The 20,713-nt window shown below is 40.0% G+C and overlaps 2 protein-coding genes across 3 annotated transcripts; both read right to left on the reverse strand.

The window, feature by feature from the left end:
* Positions 1-9,431: 9,431 nt before the first annotated feature.
* Positions 9,432-11,950, reverse strand: LOC113094620 (putative nuclease HARBI1). Of its 2 annotated transcripts, XM_026260216.1 has the most exons (3): positions 10,901-11,950; positions 10,457-10,821; positions 9,432-10,316 (listed from the first exon to the last, which is right to left on the reverse strand). In XM_026260216.1, exons 1-2 carry the CDS (start codon positions 11,574-11,576, stop codon positions 10,460-10,462), a joined length of 1,038 nt encoding a protein of 345 aa, XP_026116001.1. In that variant the 5' UTR covers positions 11,577-11,950; the 3' UTR covers positions 9,432-10,316; positions 10,457-10,459. The 2 variants fall into 2 exon arrangements, with proteins under 2 accessions (XP_026116001.1, XP_026116000.1); XM_026260215.1 differs by having other exon boundaries at positions 9,432-10,821.
* A 5,359-nt stretch (positions 11,951-17,309) lies between these two features.
* Positions 17,310-18,528, reverse strand: LOC113094622 (uncharacterized). Its single transcript, XM_026260217.1, has 3 exons — positions 18,444-18,528; positions 17,841-18,170; positions 17,310-17,736 (listed from the first exon to the last, which is right to left on the reverse strand). The coding sequence occupies exons 1-3, from the start codon at positions 18,502-18,504 to the stop codon at positions 17,372-17,374; spliced, it is 756 nt and encodes a 251-aa protein (XP_026116002.1). The 5' UTR covers positions 18,505-18,528; the 3' UTR covers positions 17,310-17,371.
* Positions 18,529-20,713: the final 2,185 nt, after the last annotated feature.

The raw sequence follows: 20,713 nt of genomic DNA on the forward strand, positions 1-20,713 counted from the left end.
ATAAAAAGAGTCACAGTCAGTATTCGAATGTCCATCATACCTGCGACGTTCAGAAGTGCGCCCACGTGAATCATCTGGGGTAAGACCGCGGCGCTGTCGATCCGGTGAAGAAGTGTGTCGGCCGACATACCCCTGTCTGTTAACCTCTAGCTGAAGTTGATCCACTCTCTCTGTCAAACTTCCCAAGGTCTGCTGAAGTTTCATGAAGTCCCCTGATGTAGTTGAGTGAACCGCAGGAAGTGCTGTAGACATCATGGAGCCGGGAGAGGTAGGTACAGTCTGTGGAAGAACGTTGAGGGTAGATCCAGGAAAAACTCCTGCTGCTGAGGAAGTCCACTGTTGCGGGTGATACGACAACGGTATCTTGCTGGCTTGGTGTGCCTGTTCAATCTGTAAAGCCAACGCAAGAGCAGCATCCAGTGTATCTACACCTTGTTCATGTATGCGAAGCTGTTGATAAGGTTCAATTCCAGCAACATTTTTCTCCATTCTTTGCGTTAGCCTCATATATGGGAAAAGCTTCATCCACCAAATGAATAATTTCTGCTGCGAAAACTTGGAGAGCCTCGCCAGGCAGGAGTGTACATGCATTAACATAACTTTGAAATGTGGAGAGATAAACTCGCTTTCCAAAAACAGCTTTCATTTTTTCTTTCACTTGTTCATAGTCTTTCTTAATATCACTAGGCAAATTGTCCCAGTAAGTAAAACCACAAGTTGGCAAAAACTTTGCTAACCTGGCGTAGTCAAAATCAGCGCTAGGCTCTACAGTCACTTTAAATCGCCTGCACCAGTGCAGAAAATTTTCTTTCCCATCACCCTAAAAGATAGGTGGAAAATGTCCATTAAAGCACTGCACTGCTATCTAGTCCAAAATGCAGCAGCAAGAGTTCTGACTAGAACCAGGAAGTATGACCATATTAGCCCGGTCCTGTCAACACTCAACTAGGTTAATAAAGTCAAACTCTTTAGCGTATTTACAAAATAAACTGACCTGCACCTTAAGCCATGAACAGGCATTTTTGCCACACTTCACTGCTTCTTCTAAAAAAATAAAAAAATAAAAATGAATAATAAAATAAAAACAAAAACAGGGTAGCTTGCCAAATCAAGTGCCAAGCCACCGGGAATGTGCCCGGAGATCCCAAAGGCCAGACCAGGCTTGCTCTTAACTCTGGTTTATAATTCAGGAATCATTTCATATTGATTCAGTATAGATTATTTTTATGCTGTAAAAAGATTATCCTACAGAATACACAGCAGCCTAGCACATAACCCACACATGGCACTTTAGTAACACTTTACAAAAAGTTGTATTAGTTAACATTAGTAAACTAAGCATGATCAATACTTCTACAGCATTTATTAACCTTACTTAATGTTAATCTTAACATTTAATATTGCATTATTCAAATCAAAAGTTGTGTTTGTTGTTAATGCACTGGAAATGAACATGAACTAACAATAAAAGACTGTATTTTCACTAACATTAACAAAGAGTAATAAATACTGTAATAAATGTATAGTTAATAGTTTGTTCACGTCAGTTAATACATTAACATTAACTGATGGAAGCTTATTGTAAAGTCTTTGCACTGCTTCCTGTGTTTAAACATGATTCTTCACTCACCTTCTCTGTTCTTCAAAGCTCTTTCAGTTTAATTCCACTGGAGAAGCAGAAACTGTCGTTTGTCATTAGATTAATATATTAACTTTCTCATGAAAACATTCAAATTAATCGTGATTTTATTTCCATACAAGTCGGTCAGATTAATAGTTTCACTTTCTGTTAATTAACTCCTCCCATTTAAAATTAGGTTACACACACACACACACACACACACACACACATACATATCAATCTATTTGCCAACTTACCGTCAATTGAATACTTTTACACTAGATACTTATTTTGAAAGTGGGCAAAACATGAATCTAATAAATAGATAATTTAGATTACATTAGGCTAGGCTGCTATTTAAAGCATTTAGGTAAGTTTATATTTATAACAATGCTTAAAAACATGCATAATGTGTATTCAAAGTCATATGGTTATTATAAAATACAAAACAATAAAACATTTGAAACATGCTCAGAACTCATTTGCTGGCTAAAGATGGTAAATGCAAAGAGTACAGAGCAAACATATCTTCAGTCACGCGTTCTACAAACAATTGCAGGCATTGTCTTTAAAATCGAATCAGTACAAAGAAAAATGTGGTACTGTATAGACTATTATCTTATGCACGTTTGCAACATCATTTTAATTCCACTGGTGGCAAGTTTTATTTATGGCCAGTCTATTCACGTGATAAAAATGATTTGCAATTAAAAGATTCTGAAAGGTTTCAAAGCTTATCTTTAATGGCTTGTAAATGCCTCCGTGTTTTAAAAGGTTGTTTTAAATGGTATGCATGACAGTTCTATGACTGATCATCTTTTCACTGCGACACATTAATAATTTATTGTGCTTTCCTTACAGAAGTGAGAGATTGTGGATATCTTGAAGGGAGAAAAATGGATGAAGCGCACACCTCGCTAAAAGGTAAGTTTTGAGACAAACCCTCACACACAGAGGACTGGAAAAACAAGAGAAACAGGAACTGAAGATTAGAACACAGGTAAAGGAAGTATGCACAACTTCAAGAACTGTGTGCTTCAGGAGCAGCCCATGTGAGGAAGGTAATGATGTGTAGGTGTGTGTGTGTGTGTTAGTATTCGGGAGAGTTCCTGTGATGTGATTGGCTAGGTGAGAGCCTGGTCTGTGACCACCCCCACATCAGAGAAACATTAATTCAGTTTATTTTAAGCAAACATTCCAGTCACATCAGTGCTAATTTACATGTGTGTTCAGTACATTTCACCGCTGACTTTACTTAATGCAGTTTAATGCAGGCTTTGCCAAAATACTTTTGCTTGATCAGGTCCTGCCAACTAGTCACCGTATTTTTACACAATCACCGCTACAATTTGTAACATTTTACAAACATTGTATAAACAAGTACATTTAAAATGTAACCAGTATATCCAACAATGCACTTTTAAGATATACTGACAAGCACAATGCAGGGGGTAAAACAGCCCCTCACAAGCTGAAGGACATACTAATATCCAGAAGATGCACTTCACACAAAACACCATCAGGGTTACACACACAACTCTTAAAAAATGCAATAGACATTCTTTAAACAACAGCAGATATAACATAATTAATGTACAGTAGATACATGATTACAAAAACTATTAAGAAACATAATTATTTAAACAAAATACTTTCAACTGTGAGTGTCAGGCAGGGGATACCTGCTTAAAGTTATTGACTGTAAATCATACATGTTTTTTTTATGGTAAAAACTCTACAATTAACAGCATGACATGTGAAATGTCTGGTTAAATCATTCACAGTTTTCCCCTGTATGTAGTACAGAAACTTATTGTTATTAACAGTTTTTTTCCTCCTTAGCATTTGTTAATTATTTACAGTGTAGTCCTGACTTAAGCTGTCTGTGAAACCATGCCTTAGTGTATAAAAGTAAACTTTACTTTATTACTGACGCGGGCAGGACAGATAAGGACCCAAGAGCGGATGAGGCTGAAAATTGTAACTTTATTAACAGAAGGAACATCCTAACGTGCAAAAAACAAAAAACCCAACTCGGGAAAAAATCTCAGTCTTAAAGGAGCTGTATGTAAGAAATCTATCTCAATTAATCATAAAATGTCCCTGATGTGTCACTAGACATTAAGAAATCATGTTCATTGCAAATACGTATATCACTGACAACAGTAGTCCGGCCAGGATATTGTCATTTAAAAACTGATGTTGATGTTGTCATTTTGTGTTTTGGCCTGACGCGCCTCCCTCCACCTATCTACCAATCACGAAGTCAGTAGTGTTTCGGGATCCGTGTTGCCAGCTTTGCTGTAACCTACCCTAACTCCAGTCGGATAAAAATGTCTAATGTTACTAAATCAAAAAGACCTCATTATAATTCAGAAATTCTCCGTGACAAAGTCCGAAATAAAATCAGAATTTGTACTGCAGATGCTTTTGAAAGATGGAGACGGCTGAAAACGGAGAATAATTTGAACACAGACGCCAACGTTGCTAATTTTCTCCTGGACAGGTAAGATTCATCTATGCTTGGCTAACTTGTACTTGATGTCAATGGACATTTCATATATTCATGACAGTCGAACAAAGTTATGCATGTTTGTGCAAAGTAACATAACGTTAGCTCACATGGACGTATGCTAACATTAGCAATGCACTACAGGAGCCCGTTTCTCTGTCATTATGCTGAGACGCTGAGGAAAACAACATTAGCACGCCCATTATGGCAATTTGAAACGTAATTGAGACAGTAGCCTAATGCTACCTCAGAAATAAAAACAAAACAAAAAAAAAACTTACTGTGTACGTCTGTTCGTCACTTGCCATTGGAAGCTCATTGAAGTAGCCTACGTTTCTGCTGAATCCTGCAGCTCATCTGGCAACCATGAGTCAGGGGGTAGGGGGAGGGGATACACCGCTCTACAGTATTTTTATAGTGATTGCAGTACCAGTTTAGGCCACAATCATACATACGGCTCCTTTAAGTTCCAACAGCAGGCAGGTTGTAGCCTCCGTGAGCGCCAGGAGAGGAGGAGCAACGAATCCAAAATGGTAGGCAGGAGAATGGTCGAACAGACAGGGGTTCAAGCGAGGTGAAGACAGGGCTGAGAACGGCGGCCAGTATCAAGGTCAAAAACAGTCCAGGTCGAGAACCAGAAGAGCAGTCCGAAATCCTCTGAGGGCAAAGCACACGTTACACCAAACGGGCAGACAAACCAACGAGCGTACTGACCAGAAAGGAGGAACAGGACAGAACCTAAGCCAAATGCCAAAACATCACAGAACACACTGACAGGAAGGAGTGAAATCAAGCAGAATAAATACGGTGAGTAACAAGATACAGGGAACAGGTGCTTAACGTGCCTCAGACAAGCCGCAGCCTAGATTGCTGAGCGAGATCAGCTGGCGCTAGATCGAAGAGAAGAAAAATCAGAGAAAATATATTAAAAGTCAAAGACAGAGAAAAAATGGAAACAAAACGAATACAAGTGTAGAAAATCTTATTTATAACTGCACTAAGTGAAACCATTAGCAGTCAATTATTTAAGGTTCATATTGCTGCTCTGGTGAAATTATCTTATGATTATTTTCCTGATTTGGGAAGGTTCTTGTTCACAGAAGCGTAAAGTTGACTGCAGTCTTCCTGATCTCCAGCTTTTGCTCCTCCGATGGAAGCGTAAGTCACTTTATCTTCACAGCAAACCTGAATCAACATCACAGTGACTGTTTCAACCCACAGTTATTACAGCATGAGGTTTGAGCTCAGTTCAACACACATTTATATCAGAATAATAGAGACAAAGCACACTGAGAGAAGGAGGACATCCATGAGAGGACAAGAAGTGTTTGCTCACCTTGTTCTTTTTGGCTCTGGCTTTACTGACCACAGTAACTTCAGTATAAGTCACATCATCTGTCTGCTCCTAAACATCAGTGAAAATACAGTAAATCAAGCTGTTAAAGGCCCATCCATAACTACTGTGTGAAGCAGACTCATTATTTCACACAGCTGCTACAAACAGTTAGGAGAAACAGAGTCATGTTCATCTCACCTACAGGTTTAGTGAATGTCTATTATACAGACATGATGTTATGCTCACAGATCCTACTGTAACGCGACCAGAGTAACTCTCCAATATTCACAGACGTGATGTTATTACGACAGATCCTACTGTAACACGACCAGAGTAACTCAAATATTCACAGACGTGATGTTATTACGACAGATCCTACTGTAACATGACCAGAGTAACTCTCAAATATTCACAGACGTGATGTTACGATGACCGATCCTACTGTAACGTGACCAGAGTAACTCTCCAATATTCACAGACGTGATGTTATGATGACAGATCCTACTGTAACGGGACCAGAGTAACTCAAATATTCACAGACGTGATGTTACGATGACCGATGATACCATAACGCGACCAGAGTAACTCTTAAATATTCACCGACGTGTTGTTACGATGACCGATCCTACTGTAACGCGACCAGAGTAACTCTCCAATATTCACAGCCGTGATGTTATGATGACAGATCCTACTGTAACGTGACCAGAGTAACTCTCAAATATTCACAGACTTGATGTTACGATGACCGATCCTACCGTAACGTAACCAGAGTAACTCTCAAATATTCAGAGATGTGATGTTATGATGACCGATCATACTGTAACGCGACCAGAGTAATTCTCAAATATTCACCGACGTGTTATGATGACCGATCCTACCGTAACGCGACCAGAGTAACTCTCCAATATTCACCGACGTGATGTTATTACGACAGATCCTACTGTAACACGACCAGAGTAACTCTCTAATATTCACCTACGTGATGTTACAATGACCGATCCTGCTGTAACGCGACCAGAGTAACTCTCCAATATTCAAAGATGTGATGTTATTATGACCGATCCTACCGTAACGCGACCAGAGTAACTCTCCAATATTCACCGACGTGATGTTATTACGACAGATCCTACTGTAACACGACCAGAGTAACTCTCTAATATTCACCTACGTGATGTTACGATGACCGATCCTGCTGTAACGCGACCAGAGTAACTCTCTAATATTCACCTACGTGATGTTATTATGACCGATCCTACTGTAACGCGACCAGAGTAACTCAAATATTCACAGACGAGATGTTATTACGACAGATCCTACTGTAACGCGACCAGAGTAACTCTCTAATATTCACCTACGTGATGTTACGATGACCGATCCTACCGTAACGCGACCAGAGTAACTCTCAAATATTCACCGATATGATGTTATGATGACCGATACTACTGTAACACGACCAGAGTAACTCAAATATTCACAGACGTGATGTTATTACGACAGATCCTACTGTAACGCGACCAGAGTAACTCTCAAATATTGACCGACGTGATGTTACGATGACCGATCATACTGTAACGCGACCAGAGTAACTCTCCAATATTCACCGACGTGATGTTATGATGACAGATCCTACTGAAACTCGACCAGAGTAACTCTCTAATATTCACAGACGTGATGTTAAGATGACCGATCATACTGTAACGCGACCAGAGTAACTCTCCAATATTGACCGAAGTGATGTTACGATGACCGATCCTACTGTAACATGACCAGAGTAACTCTCTAATATCCACGGACATGATGTTATGATGACCGATCATACTGTAACGCGACCAGAGTAACTCTCCAATATTCACCGACGTGATGTTATGATGACAGATCCTACTGTAACATGACCAGAGTAACTCTCTAATATCCACCGACGTGATGTTATGATGACCGATCATACTGTAACGCGACCAGAGTAACTCTCCAATATTCACCGACGTGATGTTATGATGACAGATCCTACTGAAACTCGACCAGAGTAACTCTCTAATATTCACAGACGTGATGTTAAGATGACCGATCATACTGTAACGCGACCAGAGTAACTCTCCAATATTCACCGACGTGATGTAATGATGACCGATCCTACTGAAATGCGACCAGAGTAACTCTCTAATATTCACAGATGCAATGTTATGATGACTGATCATACTGTAACGCGACCAGAGTGACTCCACTATCCACAGACATGATGTTATGATGACAGATCCTACTGTAACGCGACCAGAGTAACTTTCAAATATTAATAGACATGTTATGATGACCGATCCTACTGTAACGCGACCAGAGTAACTTTCAAATATTCAGACGTGATGTTATGATGACAGATCCTACTATAACGCGACCAGAGTAACTCTAAAATATTAACAGACATGATGTTATGATGACAGATCCTACTGCAACGCAACCAGAGTAACTCTAAAATATTAACAGACATGATGTTATGATGACCGATCCTACTGTGACGTGACCAGAGTGACTCTCCAATATTCACAGACGTGATGTTATGATGACAGATCCTAACTCTCAAATATTCAAAGATATGATGTTATGATGTCAGCAGAGTTATGGACTTGAGTCACATGACTCGAGACTTGACTTGTGCAAGTCTCATGACTTTAACTATATCACTATTTTGCACTCCTCTCTATGACAGCGTGACATTTGAATAATTTGTTGTTATCAATATTTGTTAAAGGAATATAGTATGTAACAACATAAAATAATGCAGAGTTACAACACATTTATTTATTCCTTCCATCTATTAAATCCATTCACTCATGTATTTTTATTGTTGTTATGGATTTGTAGCGATACATTATAACTATTGTTGTATATATATTTTTCAGCTTCATTAAAACTGTCTAGTTCTGCAGACTATGCCAGTAGGTGGCGATAAATGAGCATCTGATTTACGTATTAGCAAGTTATAAATATTTGACTTAACTGATTCATTAAAATTACTGAATTATTTAAAAATAAAACTGTGAACATGAAATAAATTATGACTTCACTTAGGCCTACGATTTGTTCACAAACAATGATTCATTCCTCCATGAACCACAACTAATTATTATATCTTTATAATTATTATACTTAATTATACTTATTATAGACCATTAATGACATACAAATGAACTGTAGTAATTAATACAGAGATGCTAATTTGAGCAAACAGAACTAATGACTTGTTTAGGACTTGTAGCTTAAAGATGAGGACTTACATCTCGACTTGGACTTGTCCGTCTTGACTCTAGACTTGAATGCAAAAACTCAAGATTTACTTGTGACTCGCAAAACAATGAGTTGTTCCCAGCTCTGGATGATGGATCCTATTGTAACATGACATGAAAATTACCAGAGTAACTGTCAAATATACACAGATATGACAATATACTGAATGATGAATCATATTGTTCAGCAGGAGTAGGATGAATGAAAATGTTGATTGGGTCACTGGTTCCATTCTATTCATTTCTATCACTATCACATGATCGAATGTGAGTAATAATAGTGTGATATTTCAGAGTCAGTCCTCTGTGGAGCTCATGAACACTAACGGCTCATGAAGAACGTACAAAACTCACCACAGAGTCATCCATCGCTCTTCTGACAGCTGAAAAATAATGAGATGGGAACAGTTATGATCAAACACTCAACACAGTCTCTAATGCAGATGACAAGTGATTTCTGAAAGAAGACTCTTGTGCTTCAGAATACAAAAATAATTTTTTACTCTGTTTAAATACTGATTCAGATGTTCTGGACTGAACTCTAGAAACTCACCAGGGGCCTCATGTACAAAGACTTGCGTTGAATTCATACTAAAACATTGCGTACGGACAAAGCTGTAAATGTGCGTACGCACAAAAAAAAACAGATGTATGAATCTCTGCGTACGAAGGATTCTACGCATATTCTCTTTGTACATCCCAATTAACGTAAAATTGAGCGCACATGCACGAGCACAACGCCCCACCCAGTCTCCTCCCCTAATTAAATCAATTTAAATATGGTAATGAGTCCACTTTGGCAAAAGATAGCAGTAAGAAAATGGCTAAGGCAAGCGGCAAGAAACGAAACTTTACTGAAAGTGAATTGGAGGTGCTACTATCGGAGGTAGAGACTAGAAAACATATTTTATTTGGAACGTTGTCCTCTGGAATTAATAACAAAAGGAAAAAATATGAGTGGGAGAGTTTGGCTGAAGCCGTCAATGCAGTGGGATCTGAAAGTCGCACTGTAAATGAGCTTAAAAAGAAATGGTCTGATATAAAGGTGGACGTTAAACGGAGAACTGCTGCGCACCGACAAAGTGTGGGCAGGACAGGCAGTGGTAAAGGGGTCGATGAACTTACACCCTTTGAGCAGAGAGTTGCCTCAATTATGGGTGACACTTTACTCTCTGGAGTAGTATCTTCTGCTGTGGGAGACTCCGATTTACAGGATTGCGACGAAGGTAACCAATTTCTCGTTTGTTTTTACTTTGGTACATATAGCATACCTATATTTCATTGTCAAATGCATTCGGTGTAGCGAACCAAAAGTATACACCAGAGATTTTACGGATCCATTTCATTTATTGCAAATGTGTGTGCCCCTTAAAAATGGAACGTACTTAAATTACAGTTAACATTTGCCTTTTTATTTAGACCCATATGGCGCAACAGCCGAAACATCCACTTCCCAGGAGGGGCACTCGGAGTCCGCCCCTCCTGAGCAGCCAGCGCCCACTGTGCCCAGCGTTTCCAGTGCTCTCCCCAGTGCTGACGCCCGTCCGTCTGGTCGCGTCTTGACACATGCTGTTTTGGAGTCACAACAGCAAATCATTATGGCCATCGGGGAAATTAACAGTCACCTGAAAAATATCACTGACGCACTCACAGACATAAGCCACTCATTAAAGGAATTGGTCAAAAAGTGAACTTTTGTCTCTGATTACCATTTATATTGTCGCAATCACATGTTGGCGGGCATGAACGGCTTGTTGGTTGGGCTGCACATAAATTGGTCCTGGGTCGGGGTCATCTGGCGGTGCTGCCACCTCACCAAGTGGTATGCCATGCCTATGCGCGACATTGTGCAGCACACCACAGGCCAGCACAATGCGGCACACCTTGTCAGGGCGGTATAACAACATCCCCCCAGTCCTGTCAAGGCAGCGCCACCGACATTTCAGCTGCCCAATCGCCCGCTCTACAACTGAACGAGTGCGAGAATGGGCATTATTGTATCTGCGCTCTCGGTCAGTTTGTGGGTTGGTGAGGGGGGTTAAAAGCCACGTCTTTAGTGGATAACCGCGGTCTCCTGAAGGGTTAATTAATAATTATATGCAAAAAAAAAAAAAATTACAATTAGATAGGATCATAACTTTAAAGGCACTTACCAAGAAGCCACCCATCACGCACCCTGCCAGCTTGGAGCCTCATCCCAACCATGCTGTTTGTAAGGATGTATGAATCATGGGTTGACCCAGGCCACCTTGCCACAATATTTGTTAGGCGCATTTGTGCATCACATATTATCTGCACATTTATTGAATGGAAATGTTTCCGATTCACATATGCAAATTCTTCTTCAGATGGCGCCTTTATAGCAATGTGTGTGCAGTCGATCGCTCCGATAACATTAGGAAAACCGGCTATCGCTGCAAATTGCATTTTAATGTTTGGCTGGTCAAATGCATCATATGGGAACCTGATATACCTGGCAGACATGCGGATGATCCCGTCCCATACCACTGGCATTGCCCGGCTCAAAGACGACTGGCTTATTCCTGAGCGGTCTGCCAGTTCCCTTTGGAAAGAACCAGTTGCCAGGAAACCAAGTGTTGTCAGCACCTGCAAGGGAACGGGTATTGCGTGGCTCCTCATTGTCTCTCTCTCTAGATTCGGACCCAACTCAGCACAGAGCTCCAAGAGGACAGCCCTTGGAAATCTGAAACGGCTGATAAGCCAGTCATCATCCTGGGCCAGAAAATCATTGTGGTCCCTAAAAACTCGTTCTCTTCTGATTCTGCCATTAGCAATGTCCTCTAATAAGGCCAACGCTGCCATTGCCATAGACTAAGGGTTGTTTCAACCGTTATGCTTTTATATGTTCTTATTTAATTGCATAATTTATATAATTATAAAAAGGCTCGTGTGACAATATATGTCAATTATTTTATAAATTGCAAATTAATTGCAATGCTTCCCACAGGTGGTGGTGCGAGACTTGTAGAACAATTTGTTGTGTAATGTTTGCAACTTCACTTTATTGCCTGTAAGAGTCGCCAACGGACAAAAACAATGAGAAATGAACGTACGCCAGACATGAAATTGGCTTGGAGGAACGCACATTCTTGCGTTAATTTCACTGTTAGTACATCCGACCGTGAGCGTGAAAGCTGGCGTACGCAAAGTTTTTGTGCGTACGCAAGGTTGATACATGAGACCCCAGATCTTTTTTTACGAATCATCAGCCAAAGAATCAGAGCAAGAAGGAGAAGAACGAATGAAGCACCGACAACAATCATAATCACTGAGAGAGAGACGATACAGAGAGACACAATCAGCATTACTGTGTTTAACCAAATATAGACACACAACTGCTACAAATAAATGATAAATGATTTCTTTGATACTAAAACATGTGAGTTCACACTGACATACTGTGTGTTTGTTTGGAAATAGCCATTAAACATCAACACTTATTTTCCACATTCTAGAATAGAGGACTTACACAGACTGAGTTAAGAGCAGCAATCCCCAAACCAACTAATAATACTGACTATAGCTGAAATATACAGCAAACAGTGAACAAATAAAACACTGCACTGATATTAAGACATCTCTATTCACTGCATGAAGCAACAGACACCACAGTCATCATCTACAACCAAACCACAAGCTCTACTCTTCAGTTCAGTTATAACCACAAAAACTTCAACAGAAACTCTTCAAAAAGTCTAAAATAACTGATCATTTACTTAACTTTCAAAATATATAATATAGCACTTCATTTTCATTTTCACTTTATTTCAGTGAAACTATTATTTTATGTTAAGTGATTGCATACATTAGTTAAACTGGACATGAGACAATCCAGTAAAATTAAAGTGAAAGTTAATTTGACTTTACCTTGTGTAGTAATCCCTGTTGTTGCTGAATCAGCATGAGCTGTGAAAGATGAATGATTCAGATTCATCAAACTGTAAAAACGTGGTTTTCAAAGTCTCTGTGAAATAGTTTTCTATACCGTATTTTCCAAAAAGGATTTAATCATCCAAAACTCTACAAATATTTATTCTACAGAAGTAGTATGTTTTAGTATGTTTATTAGTAAGGATATTCCATATTTTCAAAAGGAATTGCAAATTATATTTTCAATTACGTTTTTCACATGTGGACGCATTAATTGTGACAAAATCCAAACCCAATTTCAAATCTTCCATAATCGTTTGGGTTTTCACTTTTGTGAATGCACAGTGACTGCCAAGCAAAGTGTCACAATACACTGCCTGGAAGGAACACAGAGCCGAGGATAAGTGAAAAAATAATGTATTGCACTGCTAAAATGATGGGCTAGCAGAGTATGGAGTGAGTTTTGGTTCTTTATTACATGCGAGAAAATAAAAGATCTGAGAGAAAAAAAAAAGTTTGAGAGAAAAAGTTATCACACTGATAGCAAAAAAACATTTCATGAGAGAAAAAAGAATATTTGAGAGAAAAAGTTTTCATGCCAATAGCAAAAATAATAATATTCGAGACTAAAAAAAGTTTTGAGATAAAGTATTTTGTCATAGAACATAAAAAATATACATTTGAAATTTTTAAAATTATTTCTGAGAAAAAAAATCTCTCTCAAAATACTTTGAAAAAAACTCTCAAATATATATGTTTTGCTATCAGTGTGAAAATATTTTCTCTAAAAAAAAAAAGTGTTTCTCTCGAAACGCTTTTCTTTGCTCTTGATGCAATTTCTTGCTCTCGTGTCAGGATTTTGCTTTCACTGTGAGAATAGTGTCATGGGCGGGGCCACGTTCCTATTGGCCAGTCGGGTGAGCATCGTCTTGTCTTGGGAGTCGAACTGAATCATTACACCATTGTTCGGTTCACCTGCATAGATGCCGCCTCTGCCTTATGGCTAGTTAAGTTGAGCAGTGAGCACGGACACTCCAATGTTTGGGTAAGATGATGACACACAGCTGGCTGAGCAAGTTCAGTATCACTGAAGATTAAACATTAAAAAATAGCACTCATATCCATGAATGAACGTGTATTATATTATTTGCTTGCTAATCGCTAGTAAAGCTAACCAGCCATCATGCTAGGTAAACTTGCAAACTCACCTGTTTATACTATGTTTAAATCAAATGCCAAATTAATGTTTTGATTTAGATTTCACGCCTTATTTAGTGAGTAGTGAGCTAGTTTCTACCTTTGCACTTGCTAGCCTCAAAGCACCTGAAGAGTAACTGCTTGTTCATACAACCTCCCGTACAACTTTCAACTAACGTTAGTATGCATGGAAGGTGGCAACCCTACAACTAGCTAACGTTAGACAGTGATTGACATACCGTTTGAAAGATTTAAAAGAAAAAATAATTACCATGACAGTACAGGCACAAACATATTTGTGGGTTGCTAATGTAAGAGTTAGTCCTAGACCTGCAATTTACCTTGTCAGCTCTAGACCTCGGCTAGATGGTAAAAAATATTTAGAATAAGCCCCGTGTAGCTTAGTTTGCGAGCTATACATGCAGTGTAGCTAAACATGTGCAACAACCATACAAAGACTATTTTAAACAAAACTAGGTGGGACACTTTCAAACGGTATATCAATCACTGCTCACTACTCACTAAATAAGGCGTGAAACTATATAAATCAAAACATTAATTTGGCATTTGATTTAAACATAGTATAAACCAGGTGAGTTTGCAAGTTTACCTAGCATGATGGCTGGTTAGCTTTACTAGCAATTAGCAAGAAAATAATATAATACACATTCATTAATATGAGTGCTATTTTTTTATGTTTAATCTTCAGTGATACTGAACTTGCTCAGCCAGCTGTGTGTCATCATCTTACCCAAACATTGGAGTGTCTGTGCTCAACTTAACTATCCATAAGGCAGAGGCGGCATCTATGCAGGTGAACCGAACAATGGTGTTATGAATCAGTTCGACTCCCAAGACAAGACGATGCTCACCGACTGGCCAATAGGAACGTGGCCCCGCCCATGACACAATTCTCACAGTGAAAGCAAAATCCTGACACGAGAGCAAGAAATTGCATCAAGAGCAAAGAAAAGTGTTTCGAGAGAAACACTTTTTTTTTTGAGAAAATATTTTCACACTGATAGCAAAAAATATATATTTGAGAGTTTTTTGAGAGAGATTTTTTTCTCAGAAATAATTTTAAAAATTTCAAATGTATATTTTTTTATGTTCTATGAGAAAATACTTTCTCTCAAAACTTTTTTTAGTCTCAAATATTATTATTTTTTGCTATTGGCATGAAAACTTTTTCTCTCAAATATTCTTTTTTCTCTCATGAAATGTTTTTTGCTATCAGTGTGATAACTTTTTCTCTCAAACTTTTTTTTTTCTCTCAGATCTTTTATTTTCTCGCATGTAATAAAGACACATTTCTAACTCCATAGCAGAGGGGCTGACAGACGACAGTGGTGGAGGAGGCAGGAGCAGGTGGGAGGGCAAGCATTTTGGAGGATTCTTTATAGGAACGGGCACTGGAGCAAGCTCTGGGCCTGGAGCCGTCACTGGAGTGCTTTCTGGGCTTAACTCGGGAACTGGAGCCCATCCTGGGCTTAACTCGGGAACTGGAGCCCATCCTGGGCTTAACTCGGGAACTGGAGCCCATCCTGGGCTTAACTGGGGAACAGGAACTGGAGAATAGGAAGCCCCCTCAGGGCTGGACGAGGAAACCAAGGACGAAGGAGGGCTGAATGCGGAGGTGAAGGAGACCCAGATTACGGCGGTGCTGGTAGATGGTAGTCCCAAAGAGCTCGCACTGCAAAGATGGTGGGCTGAGGGTGAGCAGAGGGGCTGCAAGACGACAGAGGTGGAGAAGGCAGGAGCAGGTGGGATGGCAGGCATTTTGGAGGATTCTTTATAGGAACAGGCACTGGAGCAAGCTCTGGGGCTGAAGCCAACACTGGAGTGCTTCCTAACTAGGGAACTGGAGCCCTTCCTTGCCTTAACTTGGGAACTTGTGCCCCTCCTGGGCTTAACTGGGGAGCAGGCACTGGAGAATAGGAAGCCCCCCTACAGCTGGACAAGGAAACCAAAGACGAAGGAGGGCTGGTCCAGTGGAGACATTATAGAGAGCAAAGGGTGCAGTTCATCCTCCAGTTCAGATTCCCACACCAAAAAAATCCACCTCCTCATTTCGGTCCTTTTTGCATTCCATATTCTGCTTTCTCTAAGCCGCGATTCAGGGGGCGGAGCTCCACTCCGCACTCACACAGTCCATGGCTTGCTCTCTCATTATGGGCAGTGCCGCCGGTTCTCACACCTGGTCTGACGGGTTGCACTCTGGCTCTCCATCATTGGTGGGCTCGGGTTTATGCTTCGTACTGTGGGGAGATTGTGGGCTGGGCTCTGGGATGGGAGTGAATCCGGCGAGATCCTCCACAGGGCAGATGTTAAGTGGCGAGTCCACTCCACAAAGTCAGCAAATTCCTCCCAAGGACCATCTTCAGACGACAACGCTCTGAACTCTGTGGTTAGGCTGGCGTTATAAAAAGTGCAGAGTGCATCGTCTGAGTAGCTGGTGACATTAGCTAGCAGTAGGAACTGTCTCCTATGGTCCTCGAGAGAATGTCCTTTCTGCTCCAGCAGGAGGAGGAGGAATTCGGGGTGAAGGAGGGGATCCATGGACACAACACTACGGAAAAAAAAGGACTGAGGAAAATCTGAAAATAAATGGAGGGAAGACGCACAGTTTAACATTTTTAGGTCAGGTCTTCTGTCACAGTACGCTGCCCGGAAAGAGCAAGGGTAAGTGAAAGAAGACTTTATTAATCCAACACAGAGTATATCCTACATGGAACTCTGAGGAAAACACACAAATGTGGTTTGTAGACCCGACAAAAATTAACTAAAAGGACAAGGCTTATAAAGACAGGATAACTGGGGAAAAACAGGTGCAATAAATAACTAAACAGGGACATGGAACACATGAGGAGGAAAAACTAGACACACCCAGGAACTAATCAAACCAGACTCGGAAGACAGAAACTGGGTCACAGGGGCAAAAACACACATAAAGAGTCCATGGGTGTGACACAAAGTTAATTTGCAACTGAATGAACCCTGGTCTTATGAGTGAGCCTGTCATATTTAAAGTGAAAGTGATGGGACATACAGCCAATTATGGTCACCCATACTCAGAATTCGTGCTCTGCATTTAACCCACACAAAGTGCACACACACAGAAGTTAACACACACACACACACACCGTGAACACACACTTGGAGCAGTATCAATAGCACTATTAATTACCACATCTGCTTTTTCACTCTCTCTGCGTCACACATGTAACCTGCCAAACAAATGGAATCACAATTCATTTTGCATTTTAATTTCTGATGCCTGACACGGATACCTGTCAATCAGTGACAGGGGTGGGACTAAACCAGGGGTGTGTTTGTATTGGGAGGTGATGTCACTCACTGACGATTGTGCCAGAAGTACACAACTTTTGAAAAGTCTCAATTTCTTTATTATTCCCAGCAGCAGGTTCTGGACTGTTAAACTCGACTGCAGTTCATTAGTTTGCAGCAGAGCTTTGAGTTTCTTCTGTCAGACTGAAAGAAGCTTTTGTTTCTCGGTTTGTTCTGCTTCAGTGACACTAACAGTCCTTAATGATACTGACATTATGAGACTCTAAAACTGATTGATGAGATGTTTTCTCACCTGAACTCTTGACAGTGTATGTGACTGAGGTCTTGACTTGATCTCTCTGAGTAACTTCACATCTCCACTCTCTGTTGTGATCTTCATTCAGGAGTGTTTTATTCAGAGAGATGATACAGTGATCTGATGAGGATGATATCTGATATCTGGAGTCTGATTTAACACCAGCCTGATTCACCCAGAACAGATCAATTCTCTCAGAACGGATCCAATCATCACAAGAGACTCGAGGATATGAATTCAGCTGACAGAAGAGAGTCACAGAGAGACCTGCACTGATCTCAGTGTGTGAGGATGAGACTGAAACACAGAATAACACACACATCACACACTCTTCAATCATCAGGAGACAATAAATCAAGAATCTACCCTTTTTTAAATTGACCACATCATCATAAAATTACCATGAAGAACATGCAGATAAACACCAGCATCAGGTCTTAGTTGTTCTCCACCCTCACCAGTCCATTGTTGACAGATGTAAGATCCATAATCTTCTGTTGAGATGTTCCTGATGTTCAGAGAGCAGTCAGACCCCAGACTCAGTCTCTCATGTCTCTCTATGTCTTTATTCTTTTCCCCTAAATTAATCAGTTCAACTGCTTCTGAATGTCTGAATCTGTTATTATAGATCCATGTAGTTGATTTACAGTCCTGAAGAGCATTATTACAGGGCAGATGGACATCTTCACCAGAACTGATGAACACATGAACATCATCCACTCCACTGACACCTGAAACACAAGAACATGTGATTGATCAGTATGTTATATATTAATAAATAAAAACACACAACACACCAACATAAAAATCTGAATATTCAAAACATATTTTCCTGAACAACACACTCCAGATTAAACTATTGTTCTTCATCAGAGAGCTGTTTGAATCTCAAACACTATGTTAGGAATAATCCAGTGTGTTCTGTATAAAACACAAGAATAAACTGATCATCGTTCTCAGTCTGATTCCACTGAGCGTCTTGAAGAGAAAACAGATTTCTTTACCTGTGAGAAGTGAAGAGAGAAAGATCAGTCCCAGCAGACACAGATGATTATTATCAGACATTCTCTCTTTCTCACAGTCTTTCTCTTCATTGTATGAACTCAGCTTTTTCTTTGAATACTATCAGCTCTTCCTATTTTTGTTGACTTCCTCTGAACTGACCAACTGAGTGTTTCAAATCTGCTCGAGTTGCACTATATTCCAGTACGTAATGGAGAAGTGTTGTGTCACATTTGTGTGAAAAGTCTTCTTTCGTGTAAGCCAAACTAGCTCAACCCATGTATGGTCCAGCTTACTGACCTCATTCCTGCACACGATTGCATTACTGGTAGTTTCACTTCTCTCTTTTAGCAGTTTCCTGCATGCTTTTAAAACCTAGAAGTAACACCGTTACATTATTTCTGATAAAACTGGTTTCTTCTGAGAAGGTTTCCACATCAATTCTAACTTGGTCACACATAAATCAGTTGCATGTGAACTTTCTAGAATAACATTTAGAGACTATAAAAGGCATAGGCTGTTGGATATGTGTGCTGTGACACAGGCAAAGTTGCCATTTAAAGCACTTGAGAAATGCTTTTCCAATGTATAATGGACATTTTTCAAAGATTGTGATGATATATTTTCTGCAAAGGTTTTATTTTAATTTATTTTTTAAAGGGGGGGGGGGGGGTGAAATGCTATTTCATGCATACTGAGTTTTTTACACTGTTAAAGAGTTGGATTCCCATGCTAAACATGGACAAAGTTTCAAAATACTCCTTCCGGTTTGTCACAAGTTTGGGAAAGTTTTTTTCGAGTATGGCTCTGTGTGACGTTAGATGGAGCAGAATTTCCTTATATGTGTCCTGAGGCACTTCTGCCGGAAGAGCGCGCGCTCCCGTATAGCAGAGCACTGAGAGCACAACAGACTTCACTGATCAGAGCGAGGGCGTCGCCAAATGTCACAAAAGAAGTGTGTTTTTGGTTGCCAGGGCAAAACAACCCTGCACAGATTACCAAAAGAGAAACAGCATTAAGGGACCAGTGGATGGAGTTTATTTTTACAGAGCATCAACGGAGTTGTGCAAGTGTTTGTGTTTGTTCCCTGCATTTCGAAGATGCTTGTTTTACAAACAAGGCCCAGTTTGACGATGGATTTGCATATCGTTTATTTCTTAAGGATAATGCAGTCCCAACGAAAAAGGTTCACGATCGTGTGTTGGAACCGCAGGCGGTGAGTAAAACTGCTTCAAATATCTCTGTGTTGTTAACTTAGCTATCAGCGCGTAAGCACATCAAGTAAACAACATGCGATGTTGTCATCAAACTGCACTTTCCACATGTACAGCTAAAAAAATAAAAAAGACGACATAAAGTGGAACTTAGTCATTTTCCAAAACCGCTAAGCAAATATATACAGTATTTCAGTACATACCACATAGAGAAGCCTTTGCTGATGCTGCTCTTGTTCAGTTTCAGCCTCTGGATCTGATTCTGGATCATAAATATACGCTGAATCTGACTGTAAACCATGGTTTGTTTTGGATGATGTTTTTTTTCCTCGGTAATGTCACAGCTTCCACATGCTCTCAACGCAAAAGCCTTCTGGCGCTCGTGATTCTTTAGCTCCGCCCACACGTCACGCCTCCAGCCGGTCGTGTTTTTTCCGGGAAAAATCGGTACAGACTATCTTTCTCTTATGAATATAATAAAACTAGTGACTTTTTGGAGTTATGAAGGATGCAGTACTACTCTATAGGTACTCAAGATTAACAGGATATTGAGTGAAAACGAGCATTTCACCCCCCCCCCCCCTTTTAGCTACTGTGCAAGTGTAACATCTAAAGGCTGTAATGTAAAGTGAAACCTTGTTACCCTTTTGTTACGTGTAGTTACTGTGTTAAGTGTAGTGTAACATTTGTGGGCTTTAATTTAATGTGAGACATTCCTATATAACCTCTTGTTACGTGTAAGTTTCAAAGTTATTAACAGTGAACTGTATTACATAGTTAAATGCAAGGTCCAAAGACCACAAGCTAACAAAGATATATATATATATATATATAACAGAGCAAAATGCATAACAAAACTAATTAGCAACCACTGATGCAAAATACAAAAAAAATCAGTAAACACACACACACACACACTGTTACAGACACGCCAGGTTCCACCAGCAACCAATCACAATGCACTCCCTCACCTGAATACCAATCACTCCCACCTGATCCTCATCCACCTGCCAAAACCTCCTCACTACAAATACCACACACACGCACCCAGTCAGCGT

Source organism: Carassius auratus, unplaced genomic scaffold (assembly GCF_003368295.1).
Source record: "Carassius auratus strain Wakin unplaced genomic scaffold, ASM336829v1 scaf_tig00215412, whole genome shotgun sequence".
NCBI classification, from domain to species: domain Eukaryota; kingdom Metazoa; phylum Chordata; class Actinopteri; order Cypriniformes; family Cyprinidae; genus Carassius; species Carassius auratus.

Bases quoted from the DNA above. Each gene is read 5' to 3' on its own strand.
- LOC113094620 (XM_026260216.1), bottom strand. From the start codon at position 11,576: ATGGCAATGGCAGCGTTGGCCTTATTAGAGGACATTGCTAATGGCAGA. The intron at 10,822-10,900 runs GTAAGTGCCTTT...TTAACCCTTCAG, and splicing joins GCGTGATGGGTGGCTTCTTG to GAGACCGCGGTTATCCACTA.
- LOC113094622 (XM_026260217.1), bottom strand. From the start codon at position 18,504: ATGTCTGATAATAATCATCTGTGTCTGCTGGGACTGATCTTTCTCTCT. The intron at 18,171-18,443 runs GTAAAGAAATCT...CTTGTGTTTCAG, and splicing joins TCTCTCTTCACTTCTCACAG to GTGTCAGTGGAGTGGATGAT. The intron at 17,737-17,840 runs GTAATTTTATGA...TCTGTGTTTCAG, and splicing joins TTATCTGCATGTTCTTCATG to TCTCATCCTCACACACTGAG.